At 32.9% G+C, this 16,437-nt stretch overlaps 1 protein-coding gene and 1 long non-coding RNA gene across 2 annotated transcripts; both read right to left on the bottom strand.

Moving 5' to 3' along the window:
• Nucleotides 1-5,166: 5,166 nt before the first annotated feature.
• On the bottom strand, nt 5,167-9,483 carry LOC126775482 (uncharacterized). Its single transcript, XM_050497459.1, has 5 exons — nt 9,341-9,483; nt 7,489-7,616; nt 6,430-6,531; nt 5,871-6,019; nt 5,167-5,450 (listed from the first exon to the last, which is right to left on the bottom strand). The coding sequence occupies exons 1-5, from the start codon at nt 9,445-9,447 to the stop codon at nt 5,235-5,237; spliced, it is 702 nt and encodes a 233-aa protein (XP_050353416.1). The 5' UTR covers nt 9,448-9,483; the 3' UTR covers nt 5,167-5,234.
• Nucleotides 9,484-12,670: 3,187 nt separating this feature from the next.
• LOC126775503 (uncharacterized) lies at nt 12,671-15,944 on the bottom strand. Its single transcript, XR_007669884.1, has 3 exons — nt 15,811-15,944; nt 13,251-13,584; nt 12,671-12,780 (listed from the first exon to the last, which is right to left on the bottom strand). It is a non-coding gene; the product is annotated as an uncharacterized LOC126775503 (long non-coding RNA).
• Between the last annotated feature and the right edge of the window lie 493 nt (nt 15,945-16,437).

Raw genomic sequence — 16,437 nt, 5'->3', positions numbered from 1 at the left:
TTTGATTTTATAAAAACGTCAAAAATGTGCTGTTGTTATGACATTATACATAACTAATCATATTAAGGATATAATTAGATATATAAAGATCTGTTGTTTAACATATATTGTCTTCTTATTTTTATATACAATATTTACTTATTTAATATTCACCTAATACATTGCTTACAACATTAAAACTAGATTCCTAAGGTAATTTATGATCTAAGAAAGCGAACGGGCAAATAGGCAACCTGATGGTAAGTGGTCATCAGCGCCCATAAAAATTGGTATTGTAAGAAAGTATAAAATGACAATACGCCACCAATCTTGGGAACTAAGATGTTATATCTCTTGTGTATGTAGTTACTTTTTCACCCTGCAAACTGGATTACAATAATACAAGTATTGCTGTTTTACGGTAGAATATTTGATGAGTGAATGGTACCTACCCACACTGATCTACAACCAAGTAAAGATTAAAATCTCTTACGACAAAAAATCAGATCATTTCATAATATAAAAATAAACGCTAAGTAATATATTTATGATAATAATTATAAGTTTAATATCATATTAAATAAGAATGAGTAAAAGAGTAAAAACTAAACGTGTTTGATAAAACTTTCTTCCGAAACCTAATCGACGTCTCCAAATGGTAGTAATGAAGAGAACTCATTTAAAAATTATACACAAAAGATACTTGCGAGTACCTAAACGAGCTTTTATTCCATTCAATTGCGAGAAAAACAAACTCGTCCATATTTTCCAGCACTTAAACATACTTTATTGCGCTTAAACACGATCATCACTTGATCGTCAGCTATTGAACATGACGTTGACGTTGATTATTGAAAATGACGTTGAGTAAAGTTGGAGTTCGTCTGCATCGTCTGGAGCATCAAAGTAACGCTAGTCTGAGAATCGAGTCAATTCGCTGTCAACGTTCCTGTAGATAACTACGAAACAGTAAGCCGCTTTAGGAGCACGGCTCAGCAGACTGAGTATAAGATTAACTGTAGGGATAGCATCCTAGTTCCCAAGGTTGGTGGCGCATTGACAATGAAAATAATGGTTAATAATATTTCTTACAATATTAATGTATATGACTAATTTACCATTTCTTACGGTATTTGCAAAAAGTATTTGCAATTGCAAAACCTAAAACGAGGGCAGTGAAACGGTGCCTTATTGAATAATGTAGCTGTACAAGAATTATAAATTTACACTTGTCACGTTTTAAAACGGATAAACTGCGGAGTGCCACCATATATATATAATAGTATTAAATACTAAAACATTCTTTTTTTTATAGACCACTAAGGCGAACGAGCATATGGGCCACCTGATGTTAAGTGAACAATGTTAGTTATGTTTAATGTTAGTTAAAAAATGTTAACCATCGCTTACATCACCAATGCGCCACCAACCTTGGGAACTAAGATGTTATGTCCCTTGTGCCTGTAATTACACTGACTCACTCAGCCTTCAAACCGGAACACAACAATATCAAGTACTGCTTTTTTGCGGTAGAATATCTGATGTTTGGATGGTACCTACCCAGACGAGCTTGCACAAAGCTCTACCACCAGTAGAAACTGAACTGCGGAGCTACATATATATAATAGTGTTCAATATTAAAACATTCTACAAAACGTGCTGTATGTTTTGGTATAAGTTTTATATATATTGATTTCGTAGTTTATCAGTTAGAATAACAAAAAAAAGTCTTTTCAGTACATAATTATTCTCTTTTAAACGACACAACACAATCGTTTCAGTTATTCCATAATTTAAATATATAAAAACAACTAAAACTGTATTGTGAATAGATATATGTATATATATGTATATATTGATATATGTTGTATGGTATATAAATGTATATATGTATCTTTGTGTGTGTATTGATTACATTTATATGTATATATAATGCACTCGCCCGTTAGGTCCTGCAAGTATCTTAATGCAGGGTTGTCTGGAAGGGATCACTACTTGAGTGATAAGACCGCCTTTGCGCGCATCATGTTGAGGTCCGCAATTTTATTTATATATCATGGCTTCTCTTAAACTTTTGTTTTTGTTTTTCTTTTTTTTTACTTGTGTTTGTATTTTCTTTTTCCTTGTGTGTGCAATAAAGTTGTTTAATAATAATAATAATAAAAAACAACAATGACTTACTATTATGATTATTCTATAAAATAATTCGTTTATATATTTATTTATTTTTTGAGGAGATGGTTTGAAGCTTATTCCACCACGCTGCTCCAATGCGGGTTGGTAGAGTACACATGTGGCAGAATTTCAGTGAAATTAGACGAGCCGAAAAGCCGAGATGGCCCTGTGGTAAGAACGCGTGAATCTTAACCGATGATCGTGGGTTCAAACCCGGGCAAGCACCACTGAATTTTCACGTGCTTAATTTGTGATTATAATTTATCTCGTGCTTTACGGTGAAGGAAAACATCGTGACACCTGCATATGTCTAATTTCACTGAAATTCTGCCACACGTGTATTCTACCAACCCGCATTTTAGCAGCGTGGTGGAATAAGCTCCAAATCTTCTCTCTTCTTCTAAAAATTTATATTACTTATATTATTTATATTATATTATTTTTATTTACAGTTATTAATATAGATATATTACATAACCGGGTATCGTTGTTCGTAATACACATTAATTTTGTTCTCGTAACATACCTGGGTATGAAACTACAAAGAATCGCTATATTGACCCTGTATCAATTTCTCGCAAAGCTTGCTTTCAAATACCCTTAACGATATCCTTTGTCGTGTATTCTACATATTCTACAACAATGCATTGTCAGGGACGACATCCGTTTTTGTCGAACGTATCTCACACATTACAGAGGCGATATACGTAAGTTTTCGTTGATTTCGCATGAAATATGGATTTAATAAAATTATTAATCGAAAATATATCTAAAAAAGATAAACTTTTACAAAGCAAATAATACTAATAGTTTTTTTAATTGGAATATTTTAGGAGAAAGATATAGACTATGATTTTCTACAAAAAAATTCTATATGTGTTTCTGTGAATGCACGTTTTTTTTAAGATGACGGTTAACGCTCGTGATTACTCGGACGAAAAACTGTTTAGTCTGTATCGTAATAATTGATTTTATTTTTATAACAGCCTGTGAATATTGGGTTTACTGTTGGGCTAAGGCCTCTTTTTTGAGGAGAAGGTTTGGAGCTTAGTCCACCACGATGCTCAAACGCGTGTTTGGTGGAACACACATGTAACAGAATTTCAGTGAAATTAGAAACATGCAGGTTTCTTCATGTTTTCCTTCACTGTCAAGCACCAGATGAATTATTATAAACACAAATTACAAACATGAAAATTCAGTGGCGCTTGCCCGGGTTTGAACCCACGGTCCTCGGTTAAGATTCACACGTTCTAACCACTAGGCCACTTTAGTGGTGGTAGAGCTTTGTGCAAGCCACTAACCCACTCATCAGATATTCTACCGCAAAACAGCAGTACTTGGTATTGTTGTGTTACGGTTTGAAGAGGGAATGAGCCAGTGTAATTACAGGCACAAAGGATATAACATCTTAGTTTCTAAGATTGGTGGCGCATTAGCGATGTAAGCAATGATTAAAATTTCTTACAATGCCAATGTCTATCGACGTTGGTTAGCACTTAACATTAGGTGGCCCATACGCTCGTCCGCAACCTTCACCATAAAAAAATGGCTACTTATACTAATAATTTAGTGCTTACGTTGTTGGTGTTCTAAAAGTCTTAATGGTAAGTAGTATTAAAAAAAATCTTAGCTAGTCACCTTTTCTTTTCAGAGTTGGCATGAAGTAGATTGATTTATAGAAGAAAATGTAAAGGATAGGATAGAAATAATAGCTTCGGTGTGATAGCAGGTCATATTATTTGCTCAGCATTTTTCTATAAAATATTTTCCTTGTAGTCGAAGAAAGGTTCACGTCTGTATGATACGATAATTTGTCAAAGATTATTCAAATACAATTTGTTTGTATGTGTTTATATCAAACATGTTATGTGAATCTTAACTAATATTCATATTCTTAGCGAAAGTGAGTTCGTTTGTTTATGTTTTCACGTCTTCTTCACGACATGTTATATACATGTCCGAGTACCTAAAGGATATATTAAACCTAAGATCCTTAGTCTGACAGGGAAGTGTGTAAATTTCCGTGCATCGGCAAGCATGTGATTGGTCCTGGCACCTGAACTACTCCATCCAACACTTTTCGACTATATTTTTATTATCTTTTTTTCATCCGGTCGGGTCAAATTGCTCCATCGGATAAGGAGGGTGACGGAATATACAGTGCACCTGTGTGTGCGCACACGCTTGTTCGGTGCAGTTGATCTCTATGGAGATTGGCCGCCGAGTCCGAAATCGGTCTGGAGGACATTATCAATCAATCATATTACCATATTCAATACAATTTTCATTCGCTGTTATCTTTGCTACATTTTTGTTAAATAAACACTCATAAATTAGTTGAAACGGCAAAAGCGCTTCGCAAGTGTATTCTATTTCAGGAACATTCGTTAGGAAAGCGAAGAACGCTGTAACTGGGAACGTCTGGCTGTAATTTAAACCACAAACTCTTGAACTGTGGCTTTGTTATTAAAGAGTGTTTCTTGATTTAATTTTGATAATCGCAAAGGATGATCATTACAACCAACACTTTAGGAGGACATTTTATTATCATGTTGTGTTTTTTAACTGTCGTCGAATGATGTGTCTATTTACGAATTTATAAAAAATGTTGTCTTGAGTAGGTACCACCCACTCATCAGATATCATCAATCAGAAATACTTAGTTTTATTGTGTTCAGGTTTGAAGGGTGAGTAAGCCAATTTAACAACGCATAAGGGATATAACATCTTGGTTCTCTATGTTGGTAGCTCATTGGCAATGTAAGGAACGGTTAAAAATTCTTATAGCGCCAATGTCTATGAGCGATGAAGACCACTTAATACCAGGTGGCCTATTTGCGATTCTCTTCTTTATTTTAATATAAAAGTTGTCAAGTTAGAGGCAGGATTAAATGTAATAAAAAACAATGCATAAGCATAAATGATTTTTAATGTATTAAGAGTTCTACTCATATTTATGATGTTTTTTTTAGTTTTTTTTTTATCGATGTTCAGAATCAAAGGACTCGAATCAAATTAATTGCAAGTATAGACGTCATTTAAGAATTCCAGGAAAAAATCTATCGAATATATGTATTTCAAAGCAAATTAACATCCTTGTTAATATTGGCACATATTATTTTGCTCGGCAAGCGTGAAATATTATTGTACACCATAATAAGGCCCATGGGTGTGTCAGCGGCCAGATTTGCATTATTACGAGTGTAACTATACTTATTTCTCAAATTGGCGATGTATGATTTTGTCGTTTGGACTCCTGCGTCTGATGTTTTCGTTGTGGAAAAGTTCTGCCGCTGAAAATAAAATATTAAAGCGTCTTTTACGCTTAAAATTGTCACATTAAAAAAAAAACTCTTGAAACATTAAAGTACTAAACTAAAAAATATAAGGTCATTGATTTGAAATTTAGTTGCATTTTAAATGTTATGTTTAATGTATATATTTTGAATGGGACGTCCTTTGTACATACAGACTGACTCATAGTATATATGTATTTATGCGAACTTTATTTAGTTCTGTATTCTGGAAGCATGATTATATATTTTAACAAATTTTCTATGTCAAGAAATAAACAGTTCTTTTTTCAATTTACTTAATTTGAAATAACATTTCAATATATAAATTATTTTGTTATTAATATACTATTGATGACATTATTATTCAGAAATATGAAAATGTAATTTGTGTAGTCTAAGTCCTAAGGTGAGACTTACGTCATAATTCGCAGGACCAGTTTCAAAGCTTTCGACGTTCCGTGAACCTTCCGATTGCCGACGATCCTCCGCTAGCGACCTCTGTGAATTGCTTTTAGAACTTCTATGACGTTTATTATGTTTGCGTCGTTTGTTATTCTTCATTGAATCTGCAATATTTCATAACTAATTTATTAAAAATACAATACAACAGGGAGGGGACGCTTAATTTTTTTTTCAGCATTTGCCGAACACTACTGGACGAAAGCCTCCCCCATAGAAAACCATCCATCCCGTACCTGCCACCATTTTTAAATCGTCGGTCCACCTTGCCACAGGGCGTCCTACACTACGCTTAATTGGAGGGAGTAAATAACCCCGTTAAAACGTTTATGGCTGGCTTACCATCGGGTGTTCTATTTGCCAATCTGCCTACCTATTTTAAATTTAAAAAAAAATAACAACTGATTACCTAGGATTACTTATTCGACGGTTCTAATTTTTATACATCAATTCATGTTGATCATGGTTTTTATTTTTTATTTTACGGAGACAAGACGGAAAGCTGATAGATAATTACTTCTCGAATGTTCTATCTCTGGTGAGGATGAATGATTATCATCTGTGACAGATGTGCTTCGCGAACGACGATACAGCATCCTTTTGTCAAGTTGAATACAATCTGTAACGGAAACGTTTCATTAAATATTTCGAAAATCAATTAATCAAAATACCCTATAGTCGAAACCGTGTTATAATTTTTTTTTATTATAACATTTCAAGAATACACGCATCATCATGCGAAGTCACTTTCCTTCATGTCTTTGCAGTTTAAGCTTCCATCATACCAAATTTTATTAAAATCGGTTCAGTTGTTTTGCCGATAATTTTGTAAAAAAATTAATATCGCCATAACATGACTTAGCGTCACGTCCCGAAAACACATTACGATACAGATATAATCAAATTTGAGGACACGGTAAAGAAAGCCAGATATAATACAATTTCACTATGTAGCTGACAAGAATATGGTATATTCTTCGTGTCAAATTATTTCATTAAATGTAACATGTCTGAGGTTTATGTTAGTACGTAATCAGTGTTTCTTTGTGACAATTTCGTGTAACGTCAGCAGAACAGTCTATTTAGAGTTTTTTTACTTATTCGATAGCATTGATGATAACTATTTGTATGGAATGAAAACAGTGCCATCTAGTGTCAATAATCGGTGTTCCATTCGAACTATTATTTATCATTTTGCACTGGGCACACTGGTTTTATTTTGTATTGCAAAGAGTTATGGAAATAATAAAATTTATACACTTTTTCAAGATGGCGGGGGAAAATCGTACGAAATATCGCTTGAAAATTTCAAGTTAAGCTTTTCTGAACAAATACACGATATATAAAAATCAGTCTTCACAATGAACATGCATTTATTATAGACAATTTTTGAGTGAAGCCAGTATAACAGGCACAAGGAACATAACTTAATAAAGTCGTTTATTTTCGATGGTGACCTACCAGTCATTTTGTCAGTTACCAGGTTGATTTGTCAGTCAGCTTACAGTTTTAATTTAAAAAAAAATTAATACTGATAATATATTTCTAATTACAATAGTAGTATTATTATGTATACCTTTATATAACTTGTCGAGTTCCTCCTTATATAAACGTGCCGTGCCGTTAAGTAACAGCGTGGAGGTCCGGAGGGACAGCCGTCCTCGTCGAGTACCGTCGTGATTAACCCATTTCTCTATTGTAGAACTGTAAATGACGTTAAAATGTAAAGATAATCTCTAAAAATAATTTTAAGTTTTTGTAAAAATTATGCAAGATATAATGAAATATATTTGTTTGGGGTTACCCGGTAGTATTGGTACTGTGAGACTTCAAAATAAAATCACCGAGTATGAACTGCCGGTCAGATAGTGTAATTAGTCTCTCTCATTATAAATTTACAAAAACTTATTTAGTACTTTCAAAAAAAAAAATTTATAGCGTGATGTAAAATCAATCTATCGCCATCTATTGACGAGAAGATAAATTAAATAATATCATTTGATCTTGAACACTATTTGTATCATAAATGTCCCCACATAACTAAAACGTATGTACATATTAAACACTTTTTGTAAACCTTACTTTAGTTTACAAAAAATATGTATAAGTGAATATAATATTATACACTTTCAACTTTTTACAATTTCTGTTGCAGAGTTGCAAGCACAGTAATTGCCCACAACATTGTATTAATTTTGTTGACAACTTAGAATAATTAATTTAGTCTAAAACGTGTTTTTTCAATTCATTAGTCATTTTTACGTTTTGTCTAAACGCTTCTTTAAGTACATTACAAACAATAAGATAAGTATTGCAGAAAACATGAAATTAAATAGAAATTACACCGAAACATACACACGCACACACATATATATATATATATATGTCAACGATAATAAATTTAAGTGGGTATACGACATCACTTATTTTATTAGAATAGCAACACCACACAAGGTCATTGACATCTTAAGGGTTCCGGGTCGGTTGTCAGACGTCAAGTTGTGAAAATATAAGACGGGTGCCTATTTTATTGTACAGTCGAATAATGGAAATATAAAATATAATGGTGTCGACCCCCTTGGCCTCTTGGTCTCTTGCTTTCATGACAGCGCCAGCGCCGGACGTGCGCACTGACTGATTTAATAAAATCAACATATTGGACGACAATGGCGGCTATTAAAATGGCAATTTATTTGAATCCGCGACATATATATATAAGCCAACTATCACTTATCACTAGACTTTTTAAGCTATACGCGCGATAGACTTGAAATTTGACACAGTTACTCCTTCCCCGACGTAGACACTCACTAAGAACGGATTGTAAGCAAATCCTATCAGAAATACAATTTTCTTACTATCTATCCGTGCGAAGCCGGCATTAGGTAAAATTTGACCAGCCACACAAGACCACAAGGCCAGCGTTTGACCGTTGACTTGCCTGATGTTAAGCATCGACACGGTCTAAGATGTAGCACGCTTGCCTATAAGAAACCTGCTTACTCTGGATTTGAAGACACTAACATTGTACCTATCAGGAAATACGGACTCGGGCAAAGCATAATAAAACTAAATTAATATGTATAATAAAACTAAATTAACAGCCCACTAAAAAAAAAACTAAAGTAAATGTCCCACTGCTGTTCTAAGGCTTTCTCTTAAAATAAATATTTAGAGGTTATACCACGCTGATCCTTGACACTTGATAGATTTATCTTACGATATTTTTTATTTATAATCTCCGAGCACGAGATGAATTATAAGCAAAACTTAAGCAATGGTAATTTCAGTAGTAATTAGTTGTGATAAAAGTTTGTATTAATTATTTATTTTTGAAATAAAAGTTATGGAAATTGGTATATTTAGCGATTCTGAATTACGACGCGAGCGAAGCCGAGGGTAAAGCTAGTATATAAATGGACTCTTACCATATTTTCGGCAATTCAACATCATCATTGGAAACTCTCTGCTGATTTGCGTAACACCAAACAATTCCTAATGTATTGTTGCTCATTAAATTTGAATTGTAAAACATTTTATACAAATACACTTTTCAAGTCAATGAAATATATTTAATAGCAAAATACTTAAATACCCGCTTTAAAAAAAAAATAAAAAAAAAGTTATATGGCTCTGGATACGGGGGTTTTTATTTAGCCACTTAAAATATTATATTAAAAAGTGTGTATCTATTTTTTAAGATAACAATTTGCTGAGTACATAAAAATATACACAAAATATTCGAAGCCATTTTGTTTAGTTACACATTTCATTATACGGCTCAGCCGTAAGGAAGCCCTAAAGGTGGAATAAACATATTATATTTTTTATAACAGTGTGTTACTTTATTTAACCATAAATAAAGAAAACACGGTTAAATATATAAACGTCTTTATGTATAATTCAGATTATGTAAGCAAACTCATTTTTACATTTAAAATATCATTAAAATTAAGTTCAGTAATTTAAATGTATAAATATTATTTTTTATTTACTTAGTTTCATTTAAAAAAAGGTAAAGTAAAGTAACAGTCCTGATTGTCCTTCAGCTGGGCTAAGCAGCAGTTCGAAGCTTTTTCCACCACCCTGCTGCAGTGAAGGTTGGATACATATGTGGCATAATTTTGTCCGTCACATGCATTCCTCACGATGTTTTCCTTCGCCACAGAGCTAATTTAATCTAAAGTGAGCACAAATTCAGTGGTGCTTACCTGGGTCTGGGCCCGCGATCATCGGTTGGGATTCATACGTTCCAACCACAGCGACTTCTCGGCTTAGTTTAGTTTCAGCGTTATTGTGATAATAAAAAACATACTAAAACCTCCTTTGATAAAATAAATTAAGGGCACACGGTACACCTGTCAAAGTTAATATTTTTTTAATGTTGAATATAAAGCGATGTGCCGATTAGTATAATCCGCGTCATTAGGCTAAGTACACATTTGTTTCCGGACGAAACAATGAAGCTCTTTGTCACTTTGACAAAACGGTACAAGGTAAATATTTAAAAAAATAATTAAAGGTAAAAAGGTGTTTCGTTTTTTTTGTTTTTTAAAGGACGTCATGCTATTAAGTAGCTTAGCGAAATGTTCAAAATAATTTATTCAATGTGGAAACATTACACTTACTTATTGGTAATCAAATTAAAAACTACCACCGGTTCGGAAAAGAAAATACCCTGATCTGAGTACTGGTGAAAGAAACTATTTTTTTTACATTTGTATAATTTAATAAAAGTGTCGTAAGACGTCTCACGAGAAATGACATGGAATTAGTAATGACAAAATGCTCAATATTTGGTGGCAACCCTTAAAAGCTGAGGCATATTAGGCTAGACATACATATCATCCCATAATTTATATCATCATATTCAGCCTACATTAATCCACTGCTGGACATAGGCCTACTCACAAGCGTGCCAATTAACCCGGTCCTGTGCTAATCGCATAATTTATATATATATATATGTTGAAATAGATAGGCGGTCGGCCACATGGGCTACTTGATATTAAAGAGTCACCACCATAGACATTGGCACTGTAAGTAATATTAATCATTCCTTACGTCGTCAATGCGGCAATAACGTTGGGAACTAAGATATTATATCCCTTTTGCCTATACACAGGCACCACTCTTCAAGCCTAAACACAAAAATACTAATTGCTGTTACGCGGTTAAATATGTGATGTACCTACTCAGACGAGCTTGCACAAAGTCCTACCAAGTAAAACAAATATTGGCGTATGTACACATTTACGGTCACGATATGTTTACCGGTTTTGCTACAATTTCACCAACTCGTCGGAAATTATTAGCGTGAATAATAAATAAGGCATATTAACCTGTTGATGCGGACTGTCCAAGATTGGGTTGGCGTTGTATGGAGGCTTTCGTCCAGAAGTGGACGGCAAACGGCAAAAAAAATACTTTTCAAGATTATAAAGATGATATGAGTTCGTTAGTATTCGTTGATTTTTACGCATGATAAATTATTTGTATATGATATTACATGTATGTCTTATGAAAAGGTGTAACTACTGAGTTGACTGCTTTTTTCGAAGCGTTATAAATATTTATAATATATTTTATAATTATAGCATATTTTAAGTGTTGGCACCCCAGACACAAAAGGTAATCAATTAAATTTAAGGAAAAAGACGTACTTATTTTTTAATTATTATTATTATTATTTTCAGCCTTTTGCCGTCCACTGCTGGACGAAAGCCTCCCCCATAGAACGCCAACCCAACTTATTACACCGTTAATATTAACTTTTTTTATATGAAGAATATCTAAATTGTTTAATTAAGAATAAATAACACAAACATACAAATAACCAATAATGTATTTAAGAGTATGTGTATGATCTTTATTAGGTAGGTTCTTTAAGGGTAACAATTGTGAAAAGCCTAGGCTGCCACCCCGATAAGACCTATCGAGCTTTTGTATCCATGGGGCCCTCTTATCTATGGGGTAAATACATATATTATCTATAATTTTTCTCCATAAATATGCTATCTAAAGTAATGTATGTATATGTTCCCTAATCGGACTGGTAGACCCTGAGATAACACTTTCAAACGAACTCTAAGTATATAGGACACCAATTGCCTCGTTCTTCTAGTGGCTATATATAAGGCTACATATTTAGAGGTCCTGGGATCAAGCCCCAGGGTTGGCCCAATAGAGAGTTATTAAGTTTTTCTGTAGAAGATTCTCAATAAGCCCGGTGTCTAGAAAGTGAAGTGTTAAACACTCCCGTGATTCGAATAGTACGTAAAAGCCGATGGTCTTGAACTCGTTCGGGTCTGTCGGATTGCCATCCCATGCCGAGAGTCCAGCTGTGTTGTGCACATAATTGAGATTAGCTGCCGTGGCCGAAATAGGTCACGAGGAATTCATCAGTATAGATAGGAGGATGGATGCGAAATGAGGATTACGTGAAAAACTAAAATATACGGATGTGAGGGCGTGGCCGGAAGCTGAATAATTAATCTCTCTGTCCCGCATTCTACTGCCACTCGATAGGATTCTGTGTGCTTCTACGTCGGACGTGTTAAATAGGGTACATTTATTCAACCTTGCCTATTTTAGCCATATTTAATTATATTAATTACTAAACGAACAAAAGTGCTGATCGGATATTGTCTTGAAAATAATAATAATTTCTTTATTAAAAAGAAACTAGACAATCTTATGTATGTAAAAGGAATATAAACAATTATTTTCATTAAGATCTGAAATTAAAATTTAAAAAGTCACTGTTCAAATTGAGACCGCGTGGAATGGTGGCACGAATTTATTAGCAGCGTTTCTCCGTTGAAACATAATTCCGATCCTCTGGAAGAATGAGCCAGCCCTTCTGTCACTAGTAGAGAAATAATAGAAATATTAAAAGAAGAAGAAATATGTACGTCACAAATTGTCTTTATTGATTGTCGTAGGAGTTATTTAGAAAATTGACTTACGAAAATGGTATGTTTGTTGGGCTAATCTTAATGTATCCGTTTGTAAGATATATCTAAGAAAACATTAGTTTTCTTAGGTCTAAAGGTTGTTTTAATACACTTAACTTGAAGAAAAATTTTAGTTGAAAATTTCATTGCTCTTTTATAGATTTCAATAAAAATATTTGTCTATTGTGGTTCTTCCTTCTGTCTCGATTTAAAATACATACTTAAAATATATAATAAATATACGCTTTGCTTTATTTTTGTTAAGTAAAAAACAAAAATTGTCTGAATAGCGTTCACGTTAATCTTTATCGAATATGGCGGGTTCAAACGAGGGAACTACTTAATTTTCATGCTCTTAATTTGTCTTTGTAGCACGACTGACCTTTGATGTCCTTGTGTATAATCCATCTCGTCGTCGGTGGTGGACATCGTGATACCTGCATGTGCCGGATGAAATTCCAAAAGTATCAAATAATCCGTTTAGAAGCAGCGTGGTGGTACTCCACCATAGTTTACTAACTATACTAAACTTCTGTAACCTTCTAATCTTCTTGTTCATGAGAATTATTCTTCTTTTTATCTTGCCGACAAAATTTCTTAAAGACCTGTTATTATTTCATATTTGTTTCCTTTCTTTTGTTGTACACTATGCTTTACTTGCAAGTTGCAGTTTTTTTAATAGGTAGACCAACGGGCACATGATGGTACCCGTGGCGCTGTAAGAAATATTAGTAAGTAAGTATAGTATAGAATCGCCTATGCGTCACAAGCCTTGGGAACTAAGATGATAAGTCTCTTGTGCCTGAAGTTACACAGACTCACTTACCCTGCAAACCAAACGTAAAAAATACTTAATTATTTCTGTTTACAATTTATATTATTAATTATGTATTTAGCATCTGCATTTACCATTTAAAACAATTATTCCACGACCCCGCGTCTTTTCAGAATTCCCGCCAAAAACACGTTAAGGTGGCGCCTCAACACCGTCGCCTTACCTCCACTCTTATTTGTTGCGACGTAAGTCACAATATAGAATAAATATGTAAGATTTTAAATAATATAGAAAATCAAATTAAATTAAATTAAAACTTGAATTTTAAACAATATATAAAGTATTTAAACTATAAACTGTCTCTAACTTATGCAACCAACAAACTATGCCGTTAGTTCTTCCGACATATCTAATTAATTATATTAAGCGTATTAATTAAGAAAGAGAAAAAAAAATGTAATATAATTTATTGGGCCTATGAATATAATACTGTCGGTGTTGGCGGCGGTACGTTAATGGCCTCTGTGGGGGATTTCATGCCACATGCTGTAAATTTTATAGTGACATAAAAATAAAACCGTAAAGCCGTGCACTGATGTATGTCTGTCGTGATCTATATATGGTATAGCTCATGGTCTCGTTGTTCCAGTGAGCTTGTTTGGCTGTAGGTTTTGAGCCAATGAACGTTTTTCGGAACAATCTAGTACTAGCAGTTTGTGCTTCTCCTATGTGCTCTCGTTGCACCTGTGCTTGCACACACAATAAATTCATAAGGGCATGATTGAAAGGCATGATTTAATGTTCAATTAATATATAGATACATTTGAAGTTGAGTCTTTTAATTTCTGTTACATTTGAATGAAGCTGTAATATATTGTTTTGTAGATTATATTTAGTATCTTTTTGTTTATTTTGTCTTGACTCCAGACGTGTTGCATTTATATAATGGTTGTAATTTATATGTACATTCATATGTACAGGTTCCTCGTATATGGCACACGTGTTTACAACTGTCAAAAATAATAAAAAAAACCAAACTGTAATTATTTTACATATAATAATTATATTTATTAATAAATATTCAAAATTACCTATATTGTTACATTTACTTTAATACAATAATAATGTTTCAGTTATACACATATATAATGAATTATTTAAGTTCAAGCTGCTATGAAGTTCCTACTATAAAATTGTATTATTAATTTATTGCACACTATTAGCTCCAAACCTTCATACCAGAATAAGCTCAAAACCTTCTCCTCAAAAAGAGGAGAGGAGGCCTTTAGCCCAGCAGTGGGACATTCACAGGCTGTTACGGAATACGGAACACTATTAGTGCAGGTAAATACTCTTAGATGTGATATTTTAATCATAGGCCGTTTCGGGTGTCAAATGTTATTTTAATGGGCTAAGCTTTTAAGTTTTTATTTGTTTTATTAATCATTTAATTTATTAATATAAATAACACAGCAATATTTTTATATTTGTTCGGTTATTTCCCTTTCAAATGCCATATATAATAATTCATAATACTATGTAAAGTCATTTTTATAATATATAAAATAAAAAAACAAAATACACATTACAAATTGATACTAAAAACATTAAAAACAAAGTTGTTATTTTAATTAAAAAACAATTACAACAAAGATTAACTTAATATCTGTATTGAACGACTTAGAAGACACTTGTCTGTTTACTGGGCCTTCGCATGGGCGATCATTTTCTTGAACAGTGTGAACAGCAATACAAAATACAGAAAGAGACCTAAGTACTTAATTTATTGGCTTACTCATCTTACATAATAGGAAAAACATATTTTATGTTTGACAATAATTAATTGCAGTAAAATATGGGCGCACAGCGAACTTAATCACGGGCGTGAGTCCACCAGGTATGAAAGAAATCCTAAAAATAAAATACTAAAAGGTTTTCACAACAAGATACTGAATATTTCAATCCAAAAATTTGGATTGTGAATGAAAATATACAGGCACATATCATACCAAATTATAAGCCGATAAAATATAAAAAAGGCACAGGCAGCACGTCTGGAGTCAAGACAAAATAAACAAAAAGATACTAAATATAATCTACAAAACAATATATTACAGCTTCATTCAAATGTAACAGAAATTATTTTTAATAGGAACCTTTTACATACCTACTTATTCGCGTAAATAATTGGTTCATGTAAATAATTATCTTATTATATTTTCTTCAGGAAAAACGTACATCATCGCTTCGTTATAACAACAAATTGCGATATATTTCGTATGACAACACCTTACAAACCGAATAAGCGTTTGTTTTGCTAATAAATGATGCATAAATATTCACAAATTGATAAAAAAAGGATTGTATTTCTAATAATTTGCAATTAAATTAAATTCCAGCTTCGTTTTTAGATACGCTGTTTTGTTTTTACAATGTTTTTACGACGCAGTACGGCTTAATTACGATTTTTAATTAATTGTAAGCACACGTGAGCTCTCGATCACTGAACACTGCGGGCGAAATGGTATTACATTGCTATTTGGCATTACCATAACGGGCTTAACCACACGTTCTTCGCGCTTCGTCTATTTAATTCTTTGGACTAAGGGTTGTATGTTTAAAATTTTCAATTAAAATTTATACACTAAATGCGAACAAAACTAATTATTAGGAATAGATACTCCGTATTAATTATATAATAATTATATTAATAATCTGTTTCATTTTATATTTCTAATAGTATATATATAAACGATTTTTCAGCATGACATTTTGTCTTGACAGTTTGTCTAAT

Source organism: Nymphalis io, chromosome 18 (genome assembly GCF_905147045.1).
Source record: "Nymphalis io chromosome 18, ilAglIoxx1.1, whole genome shotgun sequence".
Lineage (NCBI taxonomy): Eukaryota > Metazoa > Arthropoda > Insecta > Lepidoptera > Nymphalidae > Nymphalis > Nymphalis io.
Note: the sequence above shows the minus strand (reverse complement) of the source record. Positions and strands in the feature narration are given on the sequence as shown.